This window comes from Gopherus evgoodei, chromosome 7 (assembly GCF_007399415.2).
Source record: "Gopherus evgoodei ecotype Sinaloan lineage chromosome 7, rGopEvg1_v1.p, whole genome shotgun sequence".
Classification (NCBI taxonomy): Eukaryota; Metazoa; Chordata; order Testudines; family Testudinidae; genus Gopherus; species Gopherus evgoodei.
Genome location: NC_044328.1, coordinates 92,701,783 through 92,728,830, shown reverse-complemented (window position 1 = coordinate 92,728,830; position 27,048 = coordinate 92,701,783). Strand labels below are relative to the sequence as shown.

The 27,048-nt window shown below is 38.3% G+C and overlaps 1 protein-coding gene across 2 annotated transcripts in view; it reads right to left on the bottom strand.

Annotated features, from left to right (window-relative positions):
- Positions 1–3,047: 3,047 nt before the first annotated feature.
- SYN2 (synapsin II) overlaps positions 3,048–27,048 on the bottom strand; it is a 435,882-nt gene continuing 411,881 nt past the window's right edge. For both annotated transcript variants that reach the window (XM_030569938.1, XM_030569939.1), the window contains exons 11-13: positions 11,255–11,315; positions 7,232–7,475; positions 3,048–3,806 (exon numbers count right to left, since the gene is read on the bottom strand). In XM_030569938.1, the coding sequence (XP_030425798.1) occupies positions 3,671–3,806; positions 7,232–7,475; positions 11,255–11,315 (441 nt within the window). In that variant the 3' untranslated portion in view covers positions 3,048–3,670. The remainder of the gene's footprint in view (positions 3,807–7,231; positions 7,476–11,254; positions 11,316–27,048) is intronic.

The following is a 27,048-nucleotide window of genomic DNA, read 5'->3' as shown; positions in this document are numbered from 1 at the left end:
ACTATACTTTTCTCTGTGGCAGTAATTAATTTGCTTTAGTAATTTTATTTTTAGATTGATTACAAAGATTTTAAAGTGTTTCATAAAGTACCATATAACTGGTACTACTGCAGCATAAAGAAGAGTGTTTAGTCCAATAAATACAAAACAAATGCAAAGTTGTAGGTGTTATATTTGATTGGGCTAATTAAAAAGAGCAGTTATGTGGTGGAGAAAGGTGCCAGACCAGTAGCAAGGAAATTGAAGCCCTGTACTTAGCCACAGAACTAGTACACAGAATTCATGACCCATAGGAAAAGGGAAAGAACTAAAGGCTTTTTGTTCCAAAGTGCATGCCCCTTGAAGTAAAGGGAAATCACCACTCTTTTAGCATTAGGGCTTCTATTCTTTGAGTTCTGTTGCTACTACAGGAAGATAGTCACAAGACACTTGATCAGGTCTGCCATTCAGTCCAGTAAAAGGCAGTCACTCTAGCTAGTATATTAGTAGAAGTAGTGCAAACTTCCCTACTAAGATGTTTCAACATTGATCTGAAGTGAGCATGGTAATTCAGCTTTCCATAGCCAGTCACTCTTTACCTGAGAATCCAAATAGGATGCCAACTGTGATGCAGACAACTGTTGTACATACTAAGATCACCAAATCATTTTACATTGATGAATAAACAGCTGTCCAATAACACTTTTTATAGGTAAAAACTTAGTGAATTAGAGATACAAGTCTCCATATCTCACCTCATTACCAAGCTCCAAACAGGGTCACTCACCAAAAAGGAGTCCAGTATTGTTGAAGAGGCTTAGATCTGCTGACAATCTCAATAACATGAGAGGCCAAATCTGTGCTTTATGTACACTTCATAAATTGTTATTTTAGGTTGGTAGGAGAGATAAACTCAGAGAGCTAATGAAACTTAAGCCTCTAAAATCTGTTACAGAATCCATAAACACTTTCAAGTAAATGAACTTCGTTTTACACAAGACTATGGCAAACCAATAGTAAAATGCTAGTAGCTTGTAAATTTTCCTCTTTAACAACTACACAAAGTAAGAACAAAATAATCACTGTTTTGGGGTAAATGAGAACCTTTATACATTTGTATTCTAGCTTTACAATGGATACTTTTATAATTGAGAAACTCACTTACTTAAACCCCTTAACTGCCTGTAAATATATCTACGTACTTTGTTGGCCATCTTTGTTATAGTATTTAAGTACCTCCTAATTTAATTTTTAAAAATAGTGACAAATGGTTCATTATTTGTAAAAATTGGGTTAATATTACTTGTAAGCTTTCCAGAGTAAGGACTGTCTCTTACTGGATGTGTGTACAGCACAATGGACCCTGATCTGTGTTGGGGCCTTTACATGGTATCATAATACAGGTAATGAACAAAACAGCTTACATCTTCTTGGGCTGACATAATACTCCCATTTTCTTTAGGAAAATGAATTGCATTTCAAGGAAGGATGCACAAGAATACAAAGCTTGTCTATTTTATTTGTGTAATTACCTGTCACATTTTGGGTAATGGACAAATAATAGGTTTACATCTTGATTATATATTTTTAAGTCTTTTTTCACTATTCTTTCTCTGGTATGTACTCTGTACACTTTCCCATTTTCTTCACCTGCTGCCTACCTGACTTTAGCCTGACAATTGTCCCTCAGTTGTATGAAGTCAGGAAAAGCTGCCCCTGTTAAGCTTCTGGTATCTGAAAGATGCAGCTGATGCATATATGGTTTTTTTTTCTGTTTTTTAATTCACACTTCTATGTTGTTTCTAAGTCTATAACAGAAGTGAGAACAGATCTGATGTGACCCCACATCACTGGGTAATACTAATTGAAATCTAGAACAAATCTATTTAAGTAGATTCTAGCTGCCACCTTCATTTGAGGGTGATGTGGAGAGTTAACTAAAAAAAAAAAAGGATTTAAAAAAACAAAACAACTCCCTAAAAATCCCATATTTATTGCTTTCCTTGTACGTTTTCTTGTACAACAGTAGATGTTAGAACACTCTTCAGATCTGTAGTTTTTTAAGGAATCCTTCTTTTCATTAATAATTTAATAGCAAGTGACACTAACAGGCCAAATGTAAATTATTTAGGAAGATGCTGGTATACAATAAGAGTCAGTGTGGTAAGACTTGGCACATCACTTCTGAAAGGTTGCCAACCCCTGGTATAGAGCATCTTAAAAGTCAGTTTTTGGCCTATGCAGCTGCAGAGAGCTCAGAGTATAATACACAGTTTACCCAGACTAATTGAACTACCATTGCAGTGGTCCCTTCTACTCTCCCAGGTCACAAGTAAGCAAGGAGCTAGATAGGGTACTTTTGTATAAAGCCCTATACTTTGTGATAACATTGTAACTAGAATTATAACTTTGGTTCCCTAAATATGTGCATGGTGAGCCAAATCCTTCCCTAATGTAACTGGAGTAAGTGGAGTTATTTTTGGGATGGGATGTACCTTTGGCCAAGTATATCTAAATCTGTCTGAATCTTCTTGCTGATTCTAACCCTTGTGGTATTAAGCCTAATTTTATATGAACGTGAAAAAATAGGAGCAAGTACCTTTTTTGTTTCTGGAAAAAAAGGAAACCATCTGCCACTTATTTCCCTTCTTAAGTGTTAACATGACATCAGGACAACAAAGGGAAAGGAAACACAACTGTTCCCTGCCACGGAACACTCTGTTGTATGTAACTTGTTTTAGAGAGGAGCACAGTGTTAACTTGTACTGCTGCAGATTGACTTGAACATTTAAAAATGCTGCTGTTATCCCAATATGTAGGACCACTTCTGTTACAGCAAGTCAGAGCAATATTTTCAATATGCGTAATCTCTTAGAAAAACTAAGCTCCATTACTGTAAGTTGTAATTTTACCACATTATGTTTCTCTTGGTTCATGGTTAACTGATAATTTTACATGTTAGTTTCTGATGGCAATGACCTAGTTGTCCAAATATTTTACAAACACAGATGGACAACCAAAGTCAAAACATAGTACCCCTGATTGTTGAAATCAGTCTTCTTCAAAGCTTCTCTTTACCAAGCACAGGGCTTTGCATTTATTAGAAGGGGTACAGAAAAATATTGGTAACATTATTAGGTCATGCATGTTACTTTACAACTCAGAAATCATTATTAAATTAACAATAGGAAATAAATGTTCAATAGACCTATGAGGATACAATAGTACATACACATACTCTATTTATGACATCACTGTTTTAGCCTAGTGATAACTCTCAGCAAATATATCTTTGCAATACAAAACAGAACATAAACATGCATTGCAAAGCACTGGAGATGGGTAAAACAAGGGGAAACCCATAACACAATGCTTTATTACAACAATTCCACGAAGGAGTATCCTATAGGATGATATAGTGCAGTCATAGTAAGGCCACAATGTTACAATTGACAAAGACCATAAAATTAAGCATTTTGTACTACTACTAATATAGCTTTTCCTCTCATATTACATAGATTTTATACAGTGTACCTGAATTGTTATCTCCTCATAGACCTTTTTAAAGATTAACATATTGCTTGGAACAGTAATGGAGGATGGGTCACAGGGATATAAATACTAAATAATATTCACTGTAGGTTCTAGTCTATATGCCATATGCAACTGCATGAAACTGATCTTCAAATGGCTAATCAGAAAAAAGGCTAGCAAAGGATTTCCTCAAGTTTCGGATGGTTTCAGCTTTTGCTTCATCCTCGTTCACGGATGATCGAAAGAAGGATGATTCTGTGAAACTGAAGGCATTTGTCAAAGACTGTGATTTGCTGCAAGACAAAGGCAACATGGTTGGTATTCACATTGTTAGCCAGCTTCCATGTGTACATATACTATGTCCATACAAACTATATGCTGTGTAAAAAGGAGAAGCATTTATGGGATGGAAAACTTACATGTTCAAACAAAGATGGACAAGCCGAGACAAACAGAGTCAAGTACAGCATATAGAACCGCTGAATACAGCACTTTCTCTCTATGCTTCAGTCTGAGAAGTAGCCTATATCACCTATATTAATAGAACAGGTTGCTTAATAATAAAACAGCTTATATTATTGTATGAATCGAAAGGATACTAAATCACCAACAAAATAAAAATGAGAGGAATATTGAGCCTGATTCCCCTCTGTTTCACAGTTTATTCCCCCAACAGTAACCCCATTAATTTCAGTAGCTCCTAGTGCATAAAACTGGAGTAAAGAAGAATTGGGCCTATTAAGTCAAATTCAAAGCCAGGGAAACCTGAATTCAAGATGAGTATTAATAAGGCACAATTATGTTCCTTAAGGCTGCAAACATTTATTGACACAAGGAGAAGAGGAATGTCAGTACATTTGAAGAAATGAACCCTAAAATTGTAATCTCATCTGATGATTTATTGGATGTTTAATTCTTAATTGTGACTTGATGAAACTTTCATTTTGTGAATGCACTTGATTTAAAAAAAACCCACAATCTGTCAGTGCTTGTGTAATTACTGCAAGCAATTAGCCTAACTACAGTAGAACCTCAGAGAACCTCAGAGATACGAACACCAGAGGTACGAACTGACTATTCAACCACACACCTCATTTGGAACCAGAAGTACGGTGTTTGTTTTATTTAAATTAAGATGGTTAAAAGAAGTATTTTTCTTCTGCATAATAAAGTTTCAAAGCGGTATTAAGTCAGTGTTCAGTTGTAAATGTTTGAAAGAGCAACCATAACGTTTTGTTCAGAGTTCTAAACTGTTTATAGTTATGAACAACCTCCATTCTTGAGGTCTTCGTAACTCGAGGTGCTATTGTATGCTGTCTTTTTTTTTTGTGGTGTTAACACTAACTATAGCATAAGTCTCTGTGAAATAATGAATAAAATATACATTAGCATACATGAACGATAAAGTTTGAAGTTTAAAACTGTGTCCAATTCATAGAACTTCAAGTGGAATAACTTTTAAAAAGGTTGGCTTAAATTTAAAGCAAAACATCTTTATCTATCTATCAATCACACCCTAAATTTGTAAGCCATTCAAAAAAGTATCCGTTGCTTAATTAGTAAAGATAATTAACTTTTTGGGAATGAAATGAACTCTGTCAAGTGTTTATCTTATCAGATCTCAAATAGAATTCAGTAGGAAATTGATATTTGGCTGTGATACAGCAGCAACACACTTCTCTAGTTCATATTGGCTCATACTCTGTGGCTTGCAACTTATCCATCTTTACAACAAGCAGTGCTGCATGCATTTCAGGCTTTTAATATATTATAGATGGATTAATGACTGATAAACATTTGTGTTTGCACTAATGAAAGGTGGAGTGAGGGAGGCGAAGCAGCAATTGACTTGATTAGTAACACAAAATAAATGGCCTAATTAAATATTTATTCACAGATTAATACTTGCATGCACATGTTAGGCAACAGTTTGTGGGTGACTGCAAAGCACGCACATGCAAATATCTACAGTACAATTAATCCCAAAGGCAAGGCATTTTATTATGTACTGAAATCTGTTTGGAGTAAAGTTGCTTCTTGGAAAGTTGCATAAACTAATTTTACCCCGACAGGGTTAATACTATATTATATCTCCAGTTTTGAAATCTTGCCAACTAAAAACTAATTGCCTTTTAAAAGTTATATTTGATGAGAGAAAACTGGATGTATCTTGGAAAGGAAAACTATAAATCTATTTAGATGTAAATTGGGAGCAGAGGTACAAATTAATGGGGAGAGTTAGAAAATCGTGTATAAAATAACTAAAAAGAATGTCAGGAAAATCTTAGTTAGGTTTCAGACTGTTTCTGTATTCATCCATCTGGGATAAAGAAAATTGTCATTCATATTCTCTTGTGTACACTTAAAGAAAGGATTAATTTATCCCAGGACATAAAATCATAGAACAAGAATAGTGACATACAACATCCTATGGGATAGATAAATGGGTTTCTTCCAGAATCAGCTGCACTTGTCCCATTTTTGGGGTCACTATTGCCCCCACTGAGCCTCATGTGCTTAAAAAGTCCAAGTCACTGAGCGCTCATTGGGGGGAGACTCTTAGCAAAGTCTGATTGTAGGTGGGGAGGAGAGATTTGCTCACATTAGTTTTAGCATATTAGTGTCTAGAAAAAGGGAATGGGTCTCTCATACAGATTTACTGTGAAATCCAAAAATTGATCTAGTCTCATTGTTTAGCCAATTAAGACTATACTGTCAGAATATATATAATATTAGAAGATCCATTGGAATGTTAGGACATCTCTCTCATTCCTGCTAGCATGTGTGTGTCATGCACACTGCAAGAGTTTGAAGAACAAGACTCTTTGCTGCTTCTCTTTTCTTCTCCCCTTCTCTTGGGTCAAGCTGTGAGGAGGGAGATCTGTGGGACAGAGGATCCGTCAGTGGCAACGGGGACGGGGGGTGTTGGCTTGAGATAGCAGCAATTGTTTACTATGCCACTTGCTGCTCATTGTTGGTCTGGAGTAGGGTGACCAGATGTCCCGATATTTGGGACTTTTTCTTATATAGGTGCCTATTATCCCCCCCACTCCATGTCCCGATTTTTCACACTTGCTATCTGGTCACCCTAGTCTGGAATATATTCCTACAGTGAGGTGTGGAACCCAAGGATCCTTCTCTGTGTTCACTGCACACCATTTATTGTACTGATACTTATATTTTAACTGCAGTATACAAGGGAGATGGTTTGTTTGAGTTACCTGTACTGTATGTTCAAGCAGCAGTGTATAACCTTGAAAGAAACAGTATTGCAAAGAAACCCATCTTACTAACTATTGCATCTCTATAGCATGTTAATTTGGATTATTTTTTATATAGACCTTTTGAAACTGAAATCTTTTGCTGTCTGAGTGACTGCAAGGTTAAAAGTTTAAACAGATAAGACTTTTTTCTGTGCAGCTTTACTCACAGTGCATGCAAATCATGAGTCAATGATACAAAAAAGGAGACAAAAAGAAATTAGAGGATGATGCCTCCTCAAACCAACCATGGTTTGAGCTGAAAATGTGCAGGTATTATATGAAATTCTGCTTTTACAGCATTTAGGATGTGGGTATGACACCCTGAATTGACCTCTTTTTACAGTCAAAAACACATGTTTTGCTTTGCTGCTATATATTAGACAGGCACCCAAGCTACTGTGATGGAAACAAAATACAATTATATGGTAGGGGAGGGAGAGAAACAAATATCTTACTTAAGCTGTGGATGAGACTGAGGTTTCTGCTGTGGAACAGGTTGTGGCTCTGGCTCCACTTCCATTGATAATCCGGCGCTGGAAATACCTTGACCCTGGGCATATGGTTGTTGAGTTGTAGGGCCAGGTGGACGCTGTGGCTGGGAAGTTGAGGGCTTTGCTGACTGCCCCAGGGAGAACATGCGCTGTGGTTGCAATGGCTCCTGGCTGTGTGATTGCGTTCCTTGGGGTTGTACTGGGCTCCCTAAGTTCAGTACAAGAAAAACTTCATAATGTTACAGTATCAAAGAATGTATATTATATTTTATAACCAACACTTAAAAAATAATCCTGGAATCTGTCAAATTCTGTGTTTGAGACAATATTCTGCTAATATGGACCACCAACTTAGTATAGTCAGTATTATTTACCACAGCTGATACATTAATACACTCTTTATACCACCTTTGCACTCCAGCCCTAAAATTGCTATGAGATCCAAATAGCTAAACATCCCTGGGATAAATTTGGCTTGGTTCAGTGAGAGATTTAGTTACAGCAGAATATTCTGATAGTTCACCAGTGCAGCTGATTCATCTATTGTTTTTATGTGATGTTACTACAGTACTGTTGAAGAGCCAATGCTTTAACATTATCTCCATAGTTGCTTATATTATTCCATTTACAGTTACCTTTACAGCAGTAAAATAACTTTAAAATGACACTGACTGGAGACTTCTGGTAATTTTATTAGATTTTGTAGTGAAATATTTAAGAACAGAATACAGAGAGACCTGAAAAAGTCATCACTAATTTATTCTTAGTGACCAAGGAGTCTGAGTTTTTGCTTTTACTGACTAGACTATAAGCTGGCAAATAGAACAGCATTATAAAAAGTATGGGAATAGCACATGAGGCAGAAACCTAAATTGTGAAATCCATGACAGAACTGATCAGCAGGCTTTTGGAAAGATGCTGTATCATCAGACTGTTGGTTTTGAGGCTTCCTGACTGCAAATGTACTCAGTCAGATCTCAGTCATCAGGCACTGCACTTTATGTAGTGTCAGGTGTCTACATGTGGTTTTCACTGGGAGGCTTTTGATGAATTAGCAGTTACAGCAGAATCGTTACCCTCACATGTCACATAGCTCATATAGCACATCTGAATGAAAGGGAGGCAGGGACAGAGACAAAACTTTTTGATGTATTTGATTAAAGAATCTTTCAGTCAGGATCTGTGCAGAATGGACCATGAACATTAGACAAGCCTATTAATCTAGCTGTTTTGAAAATGTCAGAATTTAAGTCCTCTTACAAAGAGATTTAATGTCCGTGTAAGATCTTTCATCCTCTTTTTAGTCCTCAGAAAAGAAAACACTTCTATATCTGGAAGAAATGGTATCAGCACAATATGCCATTGGCTTTCTTTTTAAATAGACAAATAGCCATGGCTAGTTTTCCACTTACTGTATAAGATTGTGTGTATAGAAGAACAGAATATACTAGTGCTTCAAAATGTTTGCCATGACTAGCATTATTCAATATTTTGTGTTGTAGAAAGGTAAGAAGCATCTCCTTAATACGAGGGAATGGGACTTCATTTTGTAAATTTGTATGACTTTTTTGGGAAACCTCAAAAATGGTAACAGTCTTGCAACATCTTAACGATACTCATTTACTTATTAGCCTCCTTTCACTCAATACTGGAAAACAAATATTCCCCTCCTCCTCCCACTTACACATAGTGGCTTGAATGCCAGAAACTTTACACTGAAGACAGATGTAACTTTCTTTTATTGCACATTAAGCTGTACAAGGTATTTCACATAAAAGATATACTGCAGTCACACTTCCAGCATTTGCTCACTTTCTTGCAGCTGGTTGTACAAAAAGGCAACAATCATGAAAGAAACTTTTACCAAATAAAGAAATAAATAAAATCTGAACGTTAATCCTACACTGTAAAACATTGTTCCCTGTTACTCACAAACTTGCACCTAAGCATGCTTGCATGCAGAGACATTTTGACTTGCTGCTTCTCTGAGGTATGAAGTAATAGGTATGTGCCCCTCTAACTTTTACAATCAACAAGCTGAAGTCTTACCTGAAATGCAAATCTTTTCTTTGCACTCTGCACATACAACTCACAAATGTCACATGAAAAGCACTTGTGATTACTCACACCACTACATGCAAAACAACACCTACCGCTTTAAATAAAAATCACTTAGTTAACAGATTCATTTCATCACCCCAGGGCAGTATGCTTTATTCTCATCTATGATATCTGAAGGTAGGAGTTTGTGAACCTGATCTTAAGTGTATTTTCCCCCATCACAACAAAAATAGCCCATGTCATCATCAGAAAGATCACTGACCCAGAAAAACATAGATCACTAAAGCAAAATCTCATGTAATTTACTGATCAGCAGTAAACATAGCATTCACCATTAATATTTAAATAGTTAATAATGCATGTATAAATTCTCATCTTGCCAGCCTGCTTTTACAATTAAGAAAGCTCACAATGCTGAGTTTTTTTTGTTGTTGTTGGTTTTTTTGCAGTGTTTGTAGGGAAAATGAAAAGTAGAACATAATTTTTTTTTTAAGGAAAACAATCTTGTTTGTATTAAACTAGTGATCACTATTTGCCTTTGTCTAAATGACAAAATACAGTGCTGTGTCTTGCTTACAACTAAGTTTTACAGTATGCTATAATAGTGCAGGTTGTGTTCCTAGGCTAGATATCTCATAACAGTTCAGTGGCCTGCCTGGATATTGCTTGTGATATTGAAGAGTAAATTGGTTATGTGAGAGTCATAAGCAATTATGGCTATAGAAAGTCTGGCAAAAGTCAAACCTTTCAGGTCTTTTTGTATTTTGAGTTATGAATAAAGATAAGGCCCTGTTTTGTGGTTAATCCTGGGATAGAATTATTTAATGCATATCCTGATATCTTATCTATTTGTTTGATGTTACAGTTAATGGAACAGAGCCTTAGCTGGTGTAAATCAGCCCAGCTATATTGAAGTCAGTGGAACTGTGCAGAATGATATCAGTTGAGGTCCTGATACTTAGCAAATAAGACATTTCAGGGGGCTCAATAATCCTGCAGACACTTCCCACCAAACACTGTGAGATTACCTTAACCTTTTTAGCTAGGTAAAAAATTTTGGGGTAACATTTGTCTTGGATTTTTGTAGAAACCACAAATGACTAATTCAGAACCACAACAAAAGAAACTACTTAATTGAACTGAGATACATTAAATACTCACATTTCCTCTGAGATATTGCACATAGGTGGCCCATTTACATAGCTTTGCAGCTAATAATTTAATGCAGAATTAATTAAAAATATGAACACCAGTATGTAAAATACAGGATATTTAAATATTCCTGGGAAGAAGTCTCTTGTTTTATGGAATAACTAAAACTCTAGAGTTTTACATCTTACCTATAAATAAAATTCAAATATTAACAAACTTTATAAAATGATTTAAAAAAAGCCTCAATCAACAAATATATTAACTTATATCTTTTAGAATATCTATCTGAATCACCTATCAATGTTAGTCATGCAAAAATAAAATTACAACTATCACACGCACACACTCACAGAGTTAAGCAAAAATATTTAAATCTGAACCTGGGTTGTTGTTTACCCCACAATATATAATACTTAAAAAATACTGTCTAACTATCCATAATATACAGTTGCACTGGACTCTGTAGAGGCACAATTCTTTGTACACTGTTGACAACAGCCCTGAAATCACAAGTTATACAGAGAAACATAGGTAAGCATTACAAGCACAGACATGAACAGGTAAACAACCAGACAATATAGTTGACACTGCATAGAAAAAACACAGTCCAGGTCAGCACTGAAACAATGCAAAAACTGCACATAAACTGGTATGTTTGCTTTAAGGTTGGTTTTTGGCTTTAACTCCTGCTTTTACTGTCAATTATTTAATTAGCCTGGACTTGTTTTGGTCCTACTGCAACGCCATTACAGTCGAGAATATACTGTAAACAACCTTGAGGTGGTGGTCGCTGAGGTGGGATTTTGTTTGGCTCTGGTTCCTTAAGTGATCCACTCTGGAAGATAAATACAAAAAAAGAAGAGACGTAAAAATAGAGCAGCACAGTTACACTGAGTCTACCTGTGTTTCCACTGAAAGTTCTGCATTTAGTTTGGAGTTTAAAACATGCTCTTCAGTTTTCTCCAGGTAAAATCAGGTCTAGTTTAGTTATTGCTGGTCATGATGCATGAATCCTGATATACAAGAACTCAGCTTTGGGGTAATTAAAAAAACAAAACCAAAAACATCTCTCCCTTTTCAGCATGAGGTTACCACTATATAACATGAGCAGGAGAGTGTCTTTTCTTCCAAAGATTGCCTTCCCAAAACCTCGCCATAGCTCATGTGAGGCCTTTTTCCTTCAATTCCTGCTATCTTGAACAACCTTTTCTCTATCACACTGACTGTATCGCTTTTTCAATTTAGATTTTAAAACTCTTCTTTCTTCCTCATTCCTTTCCCTATATTTTTGAGCTCATGAATGAATGCTTTGACTTAATTTCTGCATAAAGTGGGCTCGCTCCTCCTCTCACAGAAATTAATGCATGCAGGATTGTGCCTAGTGGGCCAAATTTTGGCCTCTGTTACACCTGTGTATTCAATGAGATACAAAGGGGACTTCAATAGTTACCTGAATGTAAGTTAGGAAAGAACTTAGTCTTTTTCAGTTGCAACTCAATGACATTCCCCTGCAGTTTAGAAACCAGCATCAGCAAAATTCCACTGTGTTTGAGAATCAAAGTGACACTGACTATAGTTTTAGCTGTTTCATTAAGTGAAATGAAAGCAGGTTAGCAAAAACATAATGGAAAAAAATTACTTCACTCTATCTCACCTAGCATGTAATAGTTAACTTTTCAAAATAGGATATGTATTTGGCAGTATTGCTTTCAACATATTCTTGTCCAGAGAGAGAGATGGGCCTGAACAAAAACTTTGGAGCAGAACACCCTCTGGGAACATTAGGCTCTGGATCCAAACTTTGTCTTGGGCCCATCGCTAATATTTTTCAAAATATACGGTAATATGTTAAATCTCTGGACAAAATAGCTGTGCTTTATTTATTTTTATTAAAGAATGATCAAGAAATTATTGCCTTCTGCCTAGAGAGAAAAAAAACCTAGAACGTATTAAAGGGTGAGTGTAAAATACAATCCTTGCAAAACTTACTTTTCTTCAGAAAGATTTGTGTTTGATCTTAAAACTGAAAATACATGTTACCACTAATGACTGGAATTTCATGGGAACCTAGAAATTGTAATTTTTATGTGTTTCAGGGCAACAGTATTCTATCTTAAGCAGCTGTGCAAAGTTGCTTTAGCTGCATAAATAAAAGGGGACATGATTGATCTGACACTCTAATTGTTCAGTATTACAAACTTCAAGATGAGAAGAAGAGGGATTAAAAATGAATGTGTAAGCAGAGTCAGGATGAGCTCTACCCTGACACCTGGTGGAAAGAATTTCAGAGAGTGTATTTGCATAGGCACGCCTACCCCATCCCAGGCTGCCGAGCTGTGGGACTGCTTTGTGACAGAAATGACTCAACCTCAGTTGGGTGGTACTTGCTAGACAAGGGACATGGGTTCCAAAACCCAGTGAATTGAGAGAGGCTGGGGACAGGTATCTGTGCCTGGTGGTGCAGTCTCCTTGTGGAGCCAGAAGCACCAGTTCCACCCCCTCCTCTCTCCAGTGTGGAATGTCAGAGTTGATTTTTTATTCCCTTAAGAATCTAGATACAGGTTACTGAGCTGAACTCACTTTGGGCTAATGGTGCACTAGCACTGGGGCTCCCCTCCTATGAGCTGAGATCACTAAGAGTTGAAATCACTAAAGAGCTGAAATTACTGAGCTGAGAGCACTAAGTACTGTGCTAACTAGTGGGGGAGCCTGAAGCTATACTGCGGAACAGAGCAGCTGGCGGAATGGAGCAGTTTGTGGGGACGGCTGGAGCGGATCACGGGACAGCTGGTGGAGCAGAGCGGAATAGCTGTGGGACAGGTGGAGCAGCCCACAGAGCAAGTGGAGCTGAGCTGTTTGCAGGGAAAACTGGAGCAGCTCACAGGACAGCTGGTGGAGCAGAGCAGCTGGTGGAGCGGAGCAGTTTGTGAGGACGGCTGGAGGAGCAGAGTGGAACGGCTGGTAAAGCGGAGCAGTTCGTGGAGAAGGCGGAAGCAGAACCCACGGAGAGGCAGGGCAGTTGGCCCAGGACCACGTAAGGTGCCCCTTTCTACCCAGGCTGGGGTGAGGGACCTCTGCAGATAGACTCTCGAACTTTGGGGCTGCACTGACCCAGGACAGGGACTTTTGGAACTGTGAGTGATTTGGGGGTTGCTGGACTCAAGAGCCAAGGGAAAAGGGGACAGCCCAATTCCCTGGGATGGGTCTTTGCTCATGGTTTGGTCTAGGAACTCTAGTTGAGGTGTTTTCCCAATTTAGTGCTTGTTGTTTATCTCATGTAATTAAAACTTTTCTGCTACACCGAGACCCTGTGCTTGTGGGAGGGGAAGCATTGCCTCTTTGAGGCACCTAGGGGTGTGTGTAAGATTTTCCCAGGTCACTGGGTGGGGGCTCGAGCCGGTTATGCATTGTGTTATTGAAACGGAACCCCTGGATACTGAACCCGGCCCTTGTTGCTGCCAACTCAGAGGGGCAGAAGGGTTAGAAATGTATAGTAAGAATGGGTCAAAATCTGCTTGTCACAAGAGGAGTTGATACAATAATACAGTTTTCTATAAACATTCATACAAGGATTGGGAAGGAGAGGAGAATTTCACAAGGAGAAACAGAGACCCCTACACTTAAGAAGATCACTTTAAAACTCCTGGATCGTGAGTTGGTCAGAGTTCTCACCCCCTGAACTACACATGAAAGTCCAATCTGCTCTACGACAACTGTGATCATATGGAAAATGTATTGATATTTGCATTGTACAGAGCATTGTATCTCACTGGGGCAATGTCAATCTTTTCTGTGATAGCTGGGAAGCCTGCACAAGGAACTGGAAACTCTGGAAGGTTCACCTTGAGGTGTTTCCTCCATATTGTTCCAGTCCAATGCTGATGCAGCTCACACCTTCCTCTGTGTGCCATCCGGACATGTGGTGCTCCACACTGTATGGAGACGGTGCGTGTTTTCTATGGCATTGGTAGGGGAATGTTATCTGCCCACTCCCCATATGCAAAACCCCAAATGGATGGTGCAGTTCCTGTGGAAGCAGGATAGAATGCTGCAGTGGAGAAGAATATTCCCCATTCTATGCCCTCGAGGCAGGGATGTCTGGGTTTACATCCTCTCTATCTGTGGGGTTCTGTGGTGGATGGGCACAGGCCTCCAATGGTTGTTTCTGGAGGACTGAATGAAGCCAATCATGCAATTCCTGTTAGAGAACTGAAACCCAAACACATTGCTCTATGTTAGACATGCCTGCTGGTATTATCCTTCTTTTAGAGAGGGAGGTGGATGTGGGGAGAGAAGCACTGTCTGCCCACACACTGGCAGAAGAAAGCTGGGAGGGAGATGGATTTGTTTATTTTTTAACCTAAGGTAAGGGGTTGTGTGTAGGAGAACAATCCAGTCTTTTACTTACAGGAAAAGAAAATGGGAGCTGGTGATTCAATATGTAAAACTAGCTATGAATTCTAAACAGAATATCTGTAGGTCCTTAGTCATTTCCATACCTGCAGGCTAAAGTAGAGCTGCAATTTGTTTGCATGTTGTCAGGGCTTTGGTTTAATCACAGATCAGATCACATCCAACTCCCTTGTCACAACACCACCAGTATTTCTGCAGTCCACCTCCCTATATATCTCCCCATCTACAAGGAAATGCCTTTATCTTAAATGAAGCGTTCCAGAAAACTTGCTTGCATTTCCCTCTTGCTCAAGTTTCTCTAATGCATGCCCTGCCTTGGCAGTTCTGAAGTTTCAGAGCCCCTGCATACATTCCTACTGATGTTATAATTGCTTCACTCTATTCACTGACTGCAGCTGTCCTGGTTCTTCCACCCACACACCTTTTTTCACCAAATATCACCTAGTGCTTGGAAACCTCACCCACTCTCCAGGCCAATCACATGGCTACATTTTGTTTCCTAACCCACCAGGCTGACCCCAAAAGGCCTAATTCACCCTATATTCCTAAAGTGAAAAATTTGACTCTTGGGTTTTCAGTGAACTGCAATAATCTGTTCCCTTTCAGGAGTCTGCTTCTCTCTCACACAGAGCCTTTCATATTAAAAACAGGCTGGGAATCCAGAGTCTTCTAACTCCATACTTGGTTGCTTTCTTGAGCCAATGCTTCTAATAAAAGCTAGGCTTCTCTTTAAAACTGCAGTGGTTGGTAAATCATTGACAGCCGGTTATTTCTCACCTTTCTAATGTGGTATGCTGCTAATGCGACTGCAAGCATTCTAACTCCTTGTGGAAAATCTAATTCCTGTGAGCAGAAACCCACAGGGACTAGACCTGTCTTGAAGATCTGTTCTTCTCTCCTAACATTCTTATACTTGCCTGCAGGCTAGAAGCTAAATTTGTTGCCAGTTTTTCTCTTAGCACAAACAAGATTTTGTACATCCAACTTTTGGATCTCAAACCCATCCAATAGTTAGTCCAGACCTGTCTGGAACCAGGGCTATGGAATTCCAGATAACTTATGTAAAATGGCTCAAAACAGCCCATTGCTTGGATGCCTAGGGCCAAAGAGAGAAAATGGCTCGTCTAATATCTAATTTATTTGTGTGTGTGTTTGGTGTGTGTGTGTGTACGCAGCACTTGATATGGCTATGAATACCTCAGAGGTGAAGTAATTGAGGTGGTAATGAATGCCCTTTGGGGGCATATGCCAATTCCCATGGAATAAAACTCTCATATCATATCTGATTACTTTTTCTGCACTTAAATTTGAAACTGAATGCCCATAGGACAGGGGGATTGCAATATTACTAAAAACATCAAGTCTTGAATTGCCTATTTATGGAATCTCCCCTTTTCAAATAAGATTAGTTTGTTTAATATATTTATAAAAATCACCAAGCTTTACCCAAGAAAGCCCTCTCTAAGTATTGACTTCCCAGTTGTATATGTAATGAGAGGTGCATTAGCCTGCATAATAATATATATTAAAAAAAGCATGAGCTAACTATTTTGGCCAGAGCATCCCTTTAGTGGTCAGATAATCCCATTGGTCTGGAATGGGTGGAATGCTGCCTCTGTACCACTTTCTCCTACTCCACAGAAACATATAGATGCTTTTTGCTTGAAATGGGTTCCCTAGACTGTTAGGGGCAAAGGGGGAAGGTAAGACTGGCTGTCCTCCAAAGCATTGTCCCCTGTGACTCCATGGATTAGGATTAGATTGTGCTAATGCTTGATCTATCACATTCTATATATAAAAATATTATACTTGTATGTATTTGTGACTTTGGGATTGTCTGGCTAGTGTCAAAGTGGGAGGGTGCAAAAAGCTATAATTTGGCAGGGAAATAGCCCTTGGGCAATATAGATGTGTGCTGTATCCCAGTGAAAATAGGTTTTGATTTGGCTGAGTTAGAAGGATTTGAAAACCAGCATTGGAACATGTATAGTAGGCTTATTTGATGCAATGACTGAAGCTTTTAATAGGTGTCTCCACATTCGAAAGGAAATAGGGCTGCACCACACTTTGGTAGTTTAAGAGTAAATTAAGTATAAAGAGACCAGCCTTATTCAGTGCAAGAGCATCTAGATGCTAAAGGAGAGTAGGAACTTTGTAGGGCAGCAGAGTCAATGTATCCCTTCTCCTGCAGAGATGCCTAAGGGAAGTGACTCTTTAGCACCTGACTTCACTATAGTTAAGTATGGTGAATGTTGCAGGGCTACTGGTTACTGCACCTTCCAGCTACTGCTCTGTGAATGAGTCATGGCTGATGGTTGCTCAGATTGTTTTACTTTACTGTATAATGAATATGGCAGGGCTGTTACTGGTTGCTACTCATTGGTACCATACTGTATATTCACTGCAGATTAAGCAAGGCAGTGTGACTGCATACTGCACTTTACAGTTACATTGCAGAGACAGGTGGTGGGGCACACCTTACTACTCAAAGAAGCCACTTTCACCTTGCCTCCTGAAGCTGCACAAAGCATTATATAAACAGGGGGAGTGGGTAGCTGAGTATGTTCCAGAGCCTATTGACTGCATGCCCTTGGGGAAGGTAGCTGGCTCATACAATCTAGCAGTTCTGAATGTCAGTGTGCAATCCTGCCTGCTGCTCTGCAGGGAAAATGTGGATGGAAGAGACTCTTTAGAACAGCCAGGCAGGATTGCACCCTTGTGCTTTGGTTTGATTATAGAGGTTTCCACAGAAGAGAACTAGTTCTAGGAAACAGATAAGCAGGGTGACATGTTGCCACAGGCCTTGCTACAGAATCAGATTCTTATTATAAGAAAGCATTGTTATCTGATGCCAGTGAGACTGACACACAATGATTTTATACATGTTGCATTTTCCTTAATTCCTCCCCGCTCCCAGTGGAGCTGTATCTCCAGGTTGAGATCATCAAGATGATTTCATGAGTTGAAAAAATGTAGATCAGCTATTGTTGTTACTAAACAATCTCTTCCAGTTACCTGTCTACAATTCCTCCGTATTTTCTAGCCAACGTGTGTGGAAAAAGTTCATATAAGAAATGAATGAAATCATTTGGTTCTTATGAAATATAAAAGCTTTGAACATAAATATGGCCATATTACATCAGACCAATGGTCCATCTAGCCCAGTATCCTGTCTTCCACCAGTGCCAGATGCTTCAGAGAGAATGAACATAATAGGGCAATTCATTCAGTGATCCATTTCCTGTTGTCCACTTCTAGCTTCTGGCTTTCAGGTTTAGGGACTGCATGCCTGAGCATCTTGGCTAATAGCCATTGATGGTACTATCCACAATCAAATTTTTTTTTTTTTAACTGAGTTACATTTTTGGCCTTCACAACATCCCTTGGCAACAAGTTCCACAGGTTGACTGAGCACTGTGTGAAGAAATAATTCCTTTTGTTCATTTTTAAACATGCCGCCTATTAATTTCTTTAGGCGATTCCTGGTTCATGTATTATTAGTCATGAGAAGGGGTAAATAACTTCCCTTTTCACTTTCTCTAAACCATTCATGATTTTATAGACCTCTATCGTATAATTTATTTTCTAAACTGAACAGTCCACGTCTTTTTAATCTCTCCTCATGTGGAAGCTGCTCCATACCCAAATAGTTTTTGTTGTCTTTCTCTGTACTTTTTCCAGTTCTAATGTATCTTTTTTGAGATGTGGTGACTAGAACTGTCTTGCCTTTCCTGAGTGCTCCTTAGGTACTTTGATCATCCAGTGGCCTGACTGATTGTTTGGTAGACTTCCTGCTTCTGATGTAAATAAAAATTACTGTTCAGTTTTTTGCAGGGCTATTATCTAGGAGCACAAGTTGGAAAGGGTTTTATTTCCAAAAATCCAAATCTGATTAGATTATAGAACAGTGTTAAAGACAAACATGCTCATGTGGACTTGCTTCTGTTAAACATAGCTCCCCTAAAAACAAGACAAATAAACTATAAAAAGCAGGAGTAAACCTCAGCTGAAAAGGATATTAAATGTTTAGGAAGAATTAATTAATTATGAAGCTCTCCCATCCCACTGGAACTGGATGGTTCCTCTCCATTTTTAGCGAGGAGTCTTGAAAGAAAGTAATGGTGTTTTATAGTTTATTGTGACTCTTGCTTCAGATGGACATATTCATAGTACAATGTATGAAAAGGCATTAAAAGTATAGTTGCACAGTAGGCCTGTAAGCAAGTCTCTCCAAGTCAAAGAATTATTCCCCATAGACAGTGAAGGAATGCAGGCTATGTAATGGGAAAGAGCTCCCCCTTGTGTGGTAAGGTAATATAGAAGCTGAGAATAATAGAGCTGAAGAAGAGCTCTGTGTAAGCTCGAAATCTTGTTTTTTACCAACAGAAGTTGGTCCAATAAAATATATTACCTCACACATCCTTCCTCTCTAATAATACACAGACACACACAACCAAACCTGAATTTAATTACATAAATGTGTGTGTGTGTGTGTGTGTGTGTGTGTGTGTGTGTGTGTGTGTGTGTGTGTGTGTGAGAGAGAGACAAGTGACAGAAGTACAAGGCATCTGAATATGAGACTGTACTAAAGAATGGATAGCTCAGACTATTGAGTACAAACATCTATCTTAGGTTCATTGTCCTTTAATGAACAAACCCATTTGCTCTGTTCATGAGAGCAACAGTTTAAACAGTTTCAGGACTTTTAAAAGGCAGCATCTACTTGGACAGACAGAGCTAAAAGGACAGAGAAGGCCATCCTGCAAAACTGAACTCAAAGGGATAATCCACCAATTTATGCTGAGTGAGTGAGAATAGAAAATGAAAATTATTCTTATTATACTTAAAGGAATCTGGGGAAAGCACCTATTGTTAATTATAACATTTTATATTTGCCCATCAATTTCATTGAGCATTTTGTTTCTGCTTAGTTATTGAAATAATACTAGCTGCAAGATTATTGCTTTATGTCATGCCAAGGCAATTGAAATTATTCTAGTTGCCCCACTTCTGTACTGAGGCTTGTCTGCCAGATTGAGGGCAGAGCCTTCTCAGGAGTATGACCTTGCCTGTGGGACTGTCTTTGAGGATGTCCTGCGAGGAATGTTTTGAGAACAAGTCCTTTCCCCCCTAACCATTTAGCTTTGATCTCCCTGTTTGCAGGGACCACTGGGCCTTGTTTATGATTATGACATTTACTAAGTATTTTATTTATAGTTCCAAGAACCATTGTGGTGATTAACATACAATAAATTATCCAGTAATAAATCTTATCAGGCCATGTACCTAGGTTCTTGCTCAGATTCTACTCTTGTTTATTTGGACAAACTTAGATTGATGTCAATGGAAGTTTGCCTGAATAAAATCCTCAAGATTTGCCCAATGCAGCCCATACACCTAAATATCACCATGTTTAAAAAAAAAAAAGGCACTTAAAATCTTTTAGTTTTTATGCAACACTGATAGGTTGTTATACACTATGTCTTAGCAGGCTGTGGAAATGAAGCATTTGTCAGTGCTTAGTTGCTTACCCTAAAGTAACTGACACACTCTCAGCTAGCCACAAGAAGTGTTTATATAGATATCATTGTTAATAAATATTCAGCAAGCTGCATCTTCATTAGTTCCTATTTATCAGTGACCATAAATAAATAAACAGAAGAGTTGAGCAATACTTTCCACTGTGTCTCTTAACAATTACTCTGTCTGCTGGTGTAGCATACCAATGGACATTTCAAAATAGACAATGATATAATTCTGTCATGGTGGTCACAGCTGTCATGGAACCTGTTTATTTAAATTAGATAGTGAAAGATCACCCCTGTCTCAGAACAGTGGAGTTTGCCATATGGAGTCTGTGGCCGTGCATTAACCGTTCATTAGTTTGTTTTGATTTGTTGCTGCGGATTAGCAGTTTGTTAGTTCACTTCTGTCTAGTTCAAAGTGAGCTAACACACTGTTAATGCACAGGAGCAGGGTCCATGTAGTTGCTGTAACTGTAGCATGAAATCGTCTATTTTCACCGTGACTGTGCTATAACTTATGCATAATTTTACCATGACAAAATTGTATCCATAAAAATAGAGTAATATTTGAACTACAGTCAATATGCTTGTATGCTAACTCACTTCTATATGACCATATCCACTATTTTTAAATGGTGCTGTAGCCCAAGATATTGGATTTTTATTTTTGCATATAAACTTATTATTTTCAATATTTTAAATAGAGTAGCTAAATGTCAAGCCAAGTTAAAATGCTTGGGATAAATCATACACTGCATTTTATCAATGGACTAGTTTTTAACATTTGGACTGAGCCACATCAGTACCTTTTCTCTTTTTTAAAATAAGTTCTACTGGGATATTTGTAAAAAGAACAAGAGTACTTGTGGCACCTTAGAGACTAACAAATTTATTTGGGCATAAGCTTTCATGGGCTAAAACCCACTTAATTGGATGTATGCAGTGGAAAATACAGTAGGAAGATATCTATCTATATATACACAGAGAACATGAAAAAATGGATGTTGCCATACCAACTCTAACAAGACTAATCAATTAAAGTGGGCTATTATCAGCAAGAGGAAAAAAAACTTTTTGTAATGATAATCAGGATGGCCCATTTCAAACAGTTGACCAGAAGGTGTGAGTAACAGTAGGGGAAAAATTAGCATGGGGAAATAGCGTGTCATTCTGTAGCCATCCTTGGTGATCTAAGTGAGAGTTCAGGTGCGAGGCTGCCTCACAGACAGCAACCATGAAGGAAACAGAATGTTCTGGAAAACTTGGCTTTAATTTGCAATATTAGTGCCTCAAGTGTTTCTGAGGATACAGAAGACTGATTTCATAGACCTGACTGAGAATCAGATTCCTACACAGCAAGGGTTAGACAAACACAGACCCTCTGCTATCAGAAAATGAAACCATTCTGCTGGTGATTCCACTGTTGTTTCTTACAGCAGTGGCAAAGGAAAGATTTAAGCAGTGAATGGAAGTAGACTGCTCCTATTCCCCCAATTTGAGTCTAGCTCCCTGCCGGAGGAAGAAATAGCTAGCTAAAATAAGCAATCTTTCATAGTTGAAAATATACCCACAGTAGCTTTGTGTCCAGAAATGTTCAGACTTATTATCTAGGATGTAACTTCAACATATTTCCTGTTAGAAAAGATTATAAATTATTATACTGTTCAGAGGTCTAACACCTCTTAATAAAATAAAAAAGGGGGCTGATTATCAAGTGGGACTGATTGGCTTTTTGTCATAAGTGCCTTACCAGAGGTAGAGCATCTGTCGGACTTCTATGCTTAATGTTCAACAGTCTCAATGTCTCAGACATGCAGCTACAAAATCAGTACTGTTTCTTAGCCTATAGTTCAGAACAGAAGGATGTGAAATATTTGCAGTGAAGTGCAAAACTACTCTTATCTGAATGGTTATCACTTTTTTCTCTGAACTTGAAATGGGACAATTTCTTTGACTCTTTTTCCTGAAGGTAGGCAATTTTTTTTAATTAGCAAAAACGGCCATTTCCTAGTGAAGGTAACCCACACAGCAAAAATACGTGGAAACTTTTTTTCATAAGGTCTTGATCCAGTAAAGAACTTAAGAATGCTATTAAGCTTTATTGCCCTCCTCTTGTAGAAGTGGATGGATCTCTGCAATCACAGCCAAATAGGTATTCTGAAGTGTAAAACTGAAAATAACAGCCTGCCACTAGCTAAATATATTTTATATTAATGTGCAGTTCTACTGACTAATGACAGTAAAAAAAACGTACAGTCTGGGGTTTTGCATTTAGGCCCTGATCCTGCACTGAGCTTCATGTAGGGAGAGACTCGATTTCACTGCGGCTCTGTGCAGGTGTAGTGAGTCCACCCATGCAGAGCAAAATGTGTTTTTTCCAGATCAACTTTGCTTAGTTGGCAAGCACAAAGATGTTGCCATCCTTAATAGTGCAAACTTGGCCTGGGATCTGAAAAGGAGGCTTCTTTTTTTCATGTAGTCCCACAAAATGAACACAGTTAAAATAGTGTTACTGAGAGGCTGATTTAAATCAAGTTTTCTCCCTTCATCTGAGTGCATGTAGAATAACTAACCTATATTCAAATCAAAGGGAAATTAAAGACTTTGGAAATATGAGTATGTCTAGAAACCTTTGTATAAGTAGCATTTTAGTTATTTAGTAATAGTGTATGTACATGAGACACTCAATTTCATTTTTACTGTAATATCACTTTTGTAATTTACCAATTTGTAGTTGCACATTATCCTTTTTCATTAAACAGTAAATAACATCTGACCACCATGAAAATGAAATACTACCACAAGATGTCACTATCATTTAAATAACGAAAAGGTGCTGTAGTACAGCAGAGGGATGACTATTTCTCTGTAGCAGAGTTCTAGTCTTTAAAAATTAAAAGAGTGGCTTCTATAATTTATAAACATTTTTGGGGGGCATAGCTTTAAATGTTTCTTACTGAGCTTCTAGCAAGAAGTCTAGATTGTATGCTGACCTACAAACCTGGAAAGCATATGCCCCCTGCTTCTAATTCACTTGCTTTTGGGCAGGAGTATGTCAAGCAAATTTTAATAGAAAAAGAACTTTACTCACTGTAGGCTATATCTTCAAAAGAACACAGGCCTGGATACTAATTGTCCACTGACATGCACTTTGTGTAAGTATTTACTCCCACTTGTATATACTGAGTGGTAGCTCACAAGGGCACGCAAACTTTCATGTTTAAGAAATTCCACAGAAAAGAGACATGTGATGTTTACCAATTTAGCCCACAGAAAATATATTGATCATATCAAAACTACAACCTAAGGTTTTTTGATAAGTTCCATTGAGTCAAATTATGATGTAACCTGATGAAAGACTTCAAAAATGTAAATACTCAGTTAAAGAGGCAAACAGCAGAACCAAGAACCAGCAGATTCTTTCCACTGAAGTACTTTGCAACAGCATGGACCAAATCCTGAGTATACCTGAGGAGCCCATAATGCAGCTAAGGTGGCCTTTGCTCCCTTGATCATGGGCAAACTATGTCAGGCTAGTACTCTGGCATAATTTAGAACTGGTGAAGGCTAAACTGAGTTGTGCTTGTGGCCAACAACCTCAACATCCCATCAGCTAGGGATCAGAGGGATATTGAGAAGCCACATTATGGTGGCTCTGTCTCACCAGAAGATGCATCTAAATCAGGAGCGATCTTCCCACTTCTGCTTGCACCAGCTTTAGGCTGCAGGCTGTTCAATGCAAAGCAGCTGCACTATACCCCAGATTTCTGTCCTCAATTTTAAATGTTATACTGAGAGACAGAAATACAGCACAGGGTTTCTTTATAGATGGTACATAATTATTTTAGAGAAATAAACAATGATTTTAATCAAACTTCTTAATGCTAGACTCCCCATCACAGTAGGTTGTTAAAAACAGGTTGGACAAACACCTGTCAGGGATGGTCTAGGTTTCCTTTGTCCTGCCACAGTATAGGGGGCTGGACTTAATGACCTCTTGAGGTCTCTTCCAGCTCTACATTTCTGTGATTATTGTTATTGCTGTTTACTACTATAGATATAATTACTCTAGACAGTTTTGCTCCAGTTTAGGAAGACAGTTTGAGTATCAGTATCATGTTACTCTTGTAGAACAATTTAACCGAGCCTTTAATTTGTATACTTATTTGGTGGGTTTTCCTCCCCAGAGGCAGAAATATAAGTTCTTAATGCCTAAAGGCCAAACTCAGGTACCAGAGGGTGGAGAAAAATGGAATGGTCTCCCTTGGCTGTGGAGATGCTCAGCAGTTGTGACTACAGTCTGGATGCTGCAGTAGGTCTAAGGGTTGAAGGTTTTGTGTAGAAGAAGATCTGCCAACATTGGCCTTGTTCCTCCCCCAGGCAGCCATTGCTATTACTCAAACTGTGCGTGGGGATGGACTAAGCAGAAAATGGTGTGGAGGTGGGGTCCATCTGGCACAGACCTTTGTGTGGGCTCCCCATATCTTGTCTCCCCTGTTCAGCACAACTGTACTTATTTCTAAGTTTCCTTGTTCCACCACAGGTGGGTGCAGGATTTCCCCCCTATATAATTAGATGTTCTTTATAAAGCCAGATCAAACTGTTGTAGTGTCAGGCTGACATTCACATTCAAATAGATTAAAGCAAATTACCAACAACCTACTAAACATAAGCGAATTACAATTTAAAAAAATCATGACTGACAGAGGAAATCATAGTTCCGTGTTTCTACTGGAAACAGAACAGTAGAGGAGTTAATTGTGTGGACTTGACTAATGTACTTTTGTCATTTCTTCATAGAGCCAATGCTAACTGCTTTGAGCATTGCCTTTTCCCAAATTTGTCCCACTATGGGTGGTCAAGTTCAGTTAAGTTATCTCTCTCTAATAGTTTTTGGAATGAAGAAGCTAGAGTAAATACTGAGCCCAGCTCCCCGGCACTCTTGAGCCAGTCGTATGTTATGTGAAGAATAAGGGATGGATAGTGAGGAGGTCATGAGGGTGATAGTGAAAATGAAAAGAAATTAAAACAGGCAGGAGTTCCGTAAATCCGAGGGAGAGGTCTTGATCAAATTTCTATTTCAATGTGCTATACTTGGTTTCAATACAGAAGGGCTTATTCTGGGGAAAACATTTTTTTAAAAAGTCTGAATGGTTTGTTAAAGATTAAAACTTTTCTGGGTCCTACTACTCCTATTTCAAAACAGTTAGATAAATGGCCGTTTCATTAGTGGGCTGTTGATCATACACTTAATTACTGTTGTTTCATGGCCCTTACTTTTAAAGAATGCCCAGTCAGGTCAGTATTAAAGATGCAGTAGCCAGCTTCACTTATAGTGTGTTGGACTTTGTCAGCTTGTCTAAAATATTATGTTCCGAACCAGTTTAACATAGTGTGTATGTTTTTTCCCATTTCTTTAATGGCTGCGTATCCTACAGCAACACTTTTGTTGATATTGCAACATGGCCTCAATAGAGTTGTACTGAGATTGTTTTGACATTTCCTAATAGAATCTTCATAGACTTGAACTCCCAGAAAGTACTCTCAGAATTTGCCATTGTAATGTGGCACTTGTGCATCTGCACCGAAATAATTTTATCATAATTCATTATCATACAATAGTTAGAAGGTTTGCATTAACACTACTTTTTGTACCATTTATCTTGGATTCAGACCCTGATCTACACAGATTTAAACTGATAAATTGTCATAAAAAAGGAATCCTAAGAAAGTGAAAACATGGGCAAATTGCTAAGGATGAATACAAAAGAATATTACAAGCATGCAGGAACAAAATCAGAAAGGCTAAGGCACAGAATGAGTTACACCTAGCAAGGGACATAAAAGGCAATAAGAAGAGGTTCACATTAGGAGTAAGAGAAAGCGGAAAGAAAGTACAGGCCCTCTATTTAGTGGGGAAGGAGAGTTAGTAACTGGTGACATGAAGAAAACTGAGGTGATTTAATGCTTTTATTAATGTTTTGCTTCAGTCTTCACTAAAAAGGTAAATTGTGACCACATATGCAACACAATTAATATTAACAAGAGGAAACGAAATAGGGTAAGAATAGGTTAAAGAATATTTAGATAACTCAGATATATTCAATTTGGCAGGGCCTGATGAAATTCATCCTAGGGTACTGAAGGAACTAGCTGAAGCAATCTCAGAAACATTAGCAGTTATCCTGGAGAACTGTTCAAATAATCATGTGCAAAACCTAGTTCTGCCAGTCCAGGTGTGTGAGTACAGATCTTTTCTGCCAGCAGATGGGGGCAGACAAGAATGAACTTTTCAGTCATGACATCCCTATTCATCTGCTGACTCAAAATTCTTAGCTGCTGTCGTCTCTGGCAGATGGAACAATTTCCTGGCTGGCTAGCTCATACAATTCTAGAAAACCCCCAAGATTTCTCAAGTGTTCAGCTGAGACTATTCAAAGAGCAGGAGGAAATTAGAAGACTGCTATTATCAGTAGAGTGGGTCAGAATTTTTTTTCTTCTAGAAACTTTAAGAACATAAGAATGGCTGTACCAGGTCAGACCAAAGGTCCATCTAGCCCAGTATCTGTCTACCGACAGTGGCCAATGCCAGGTGCCCCAGAGGGAGTGAACTTAACAGGCAATGATCAA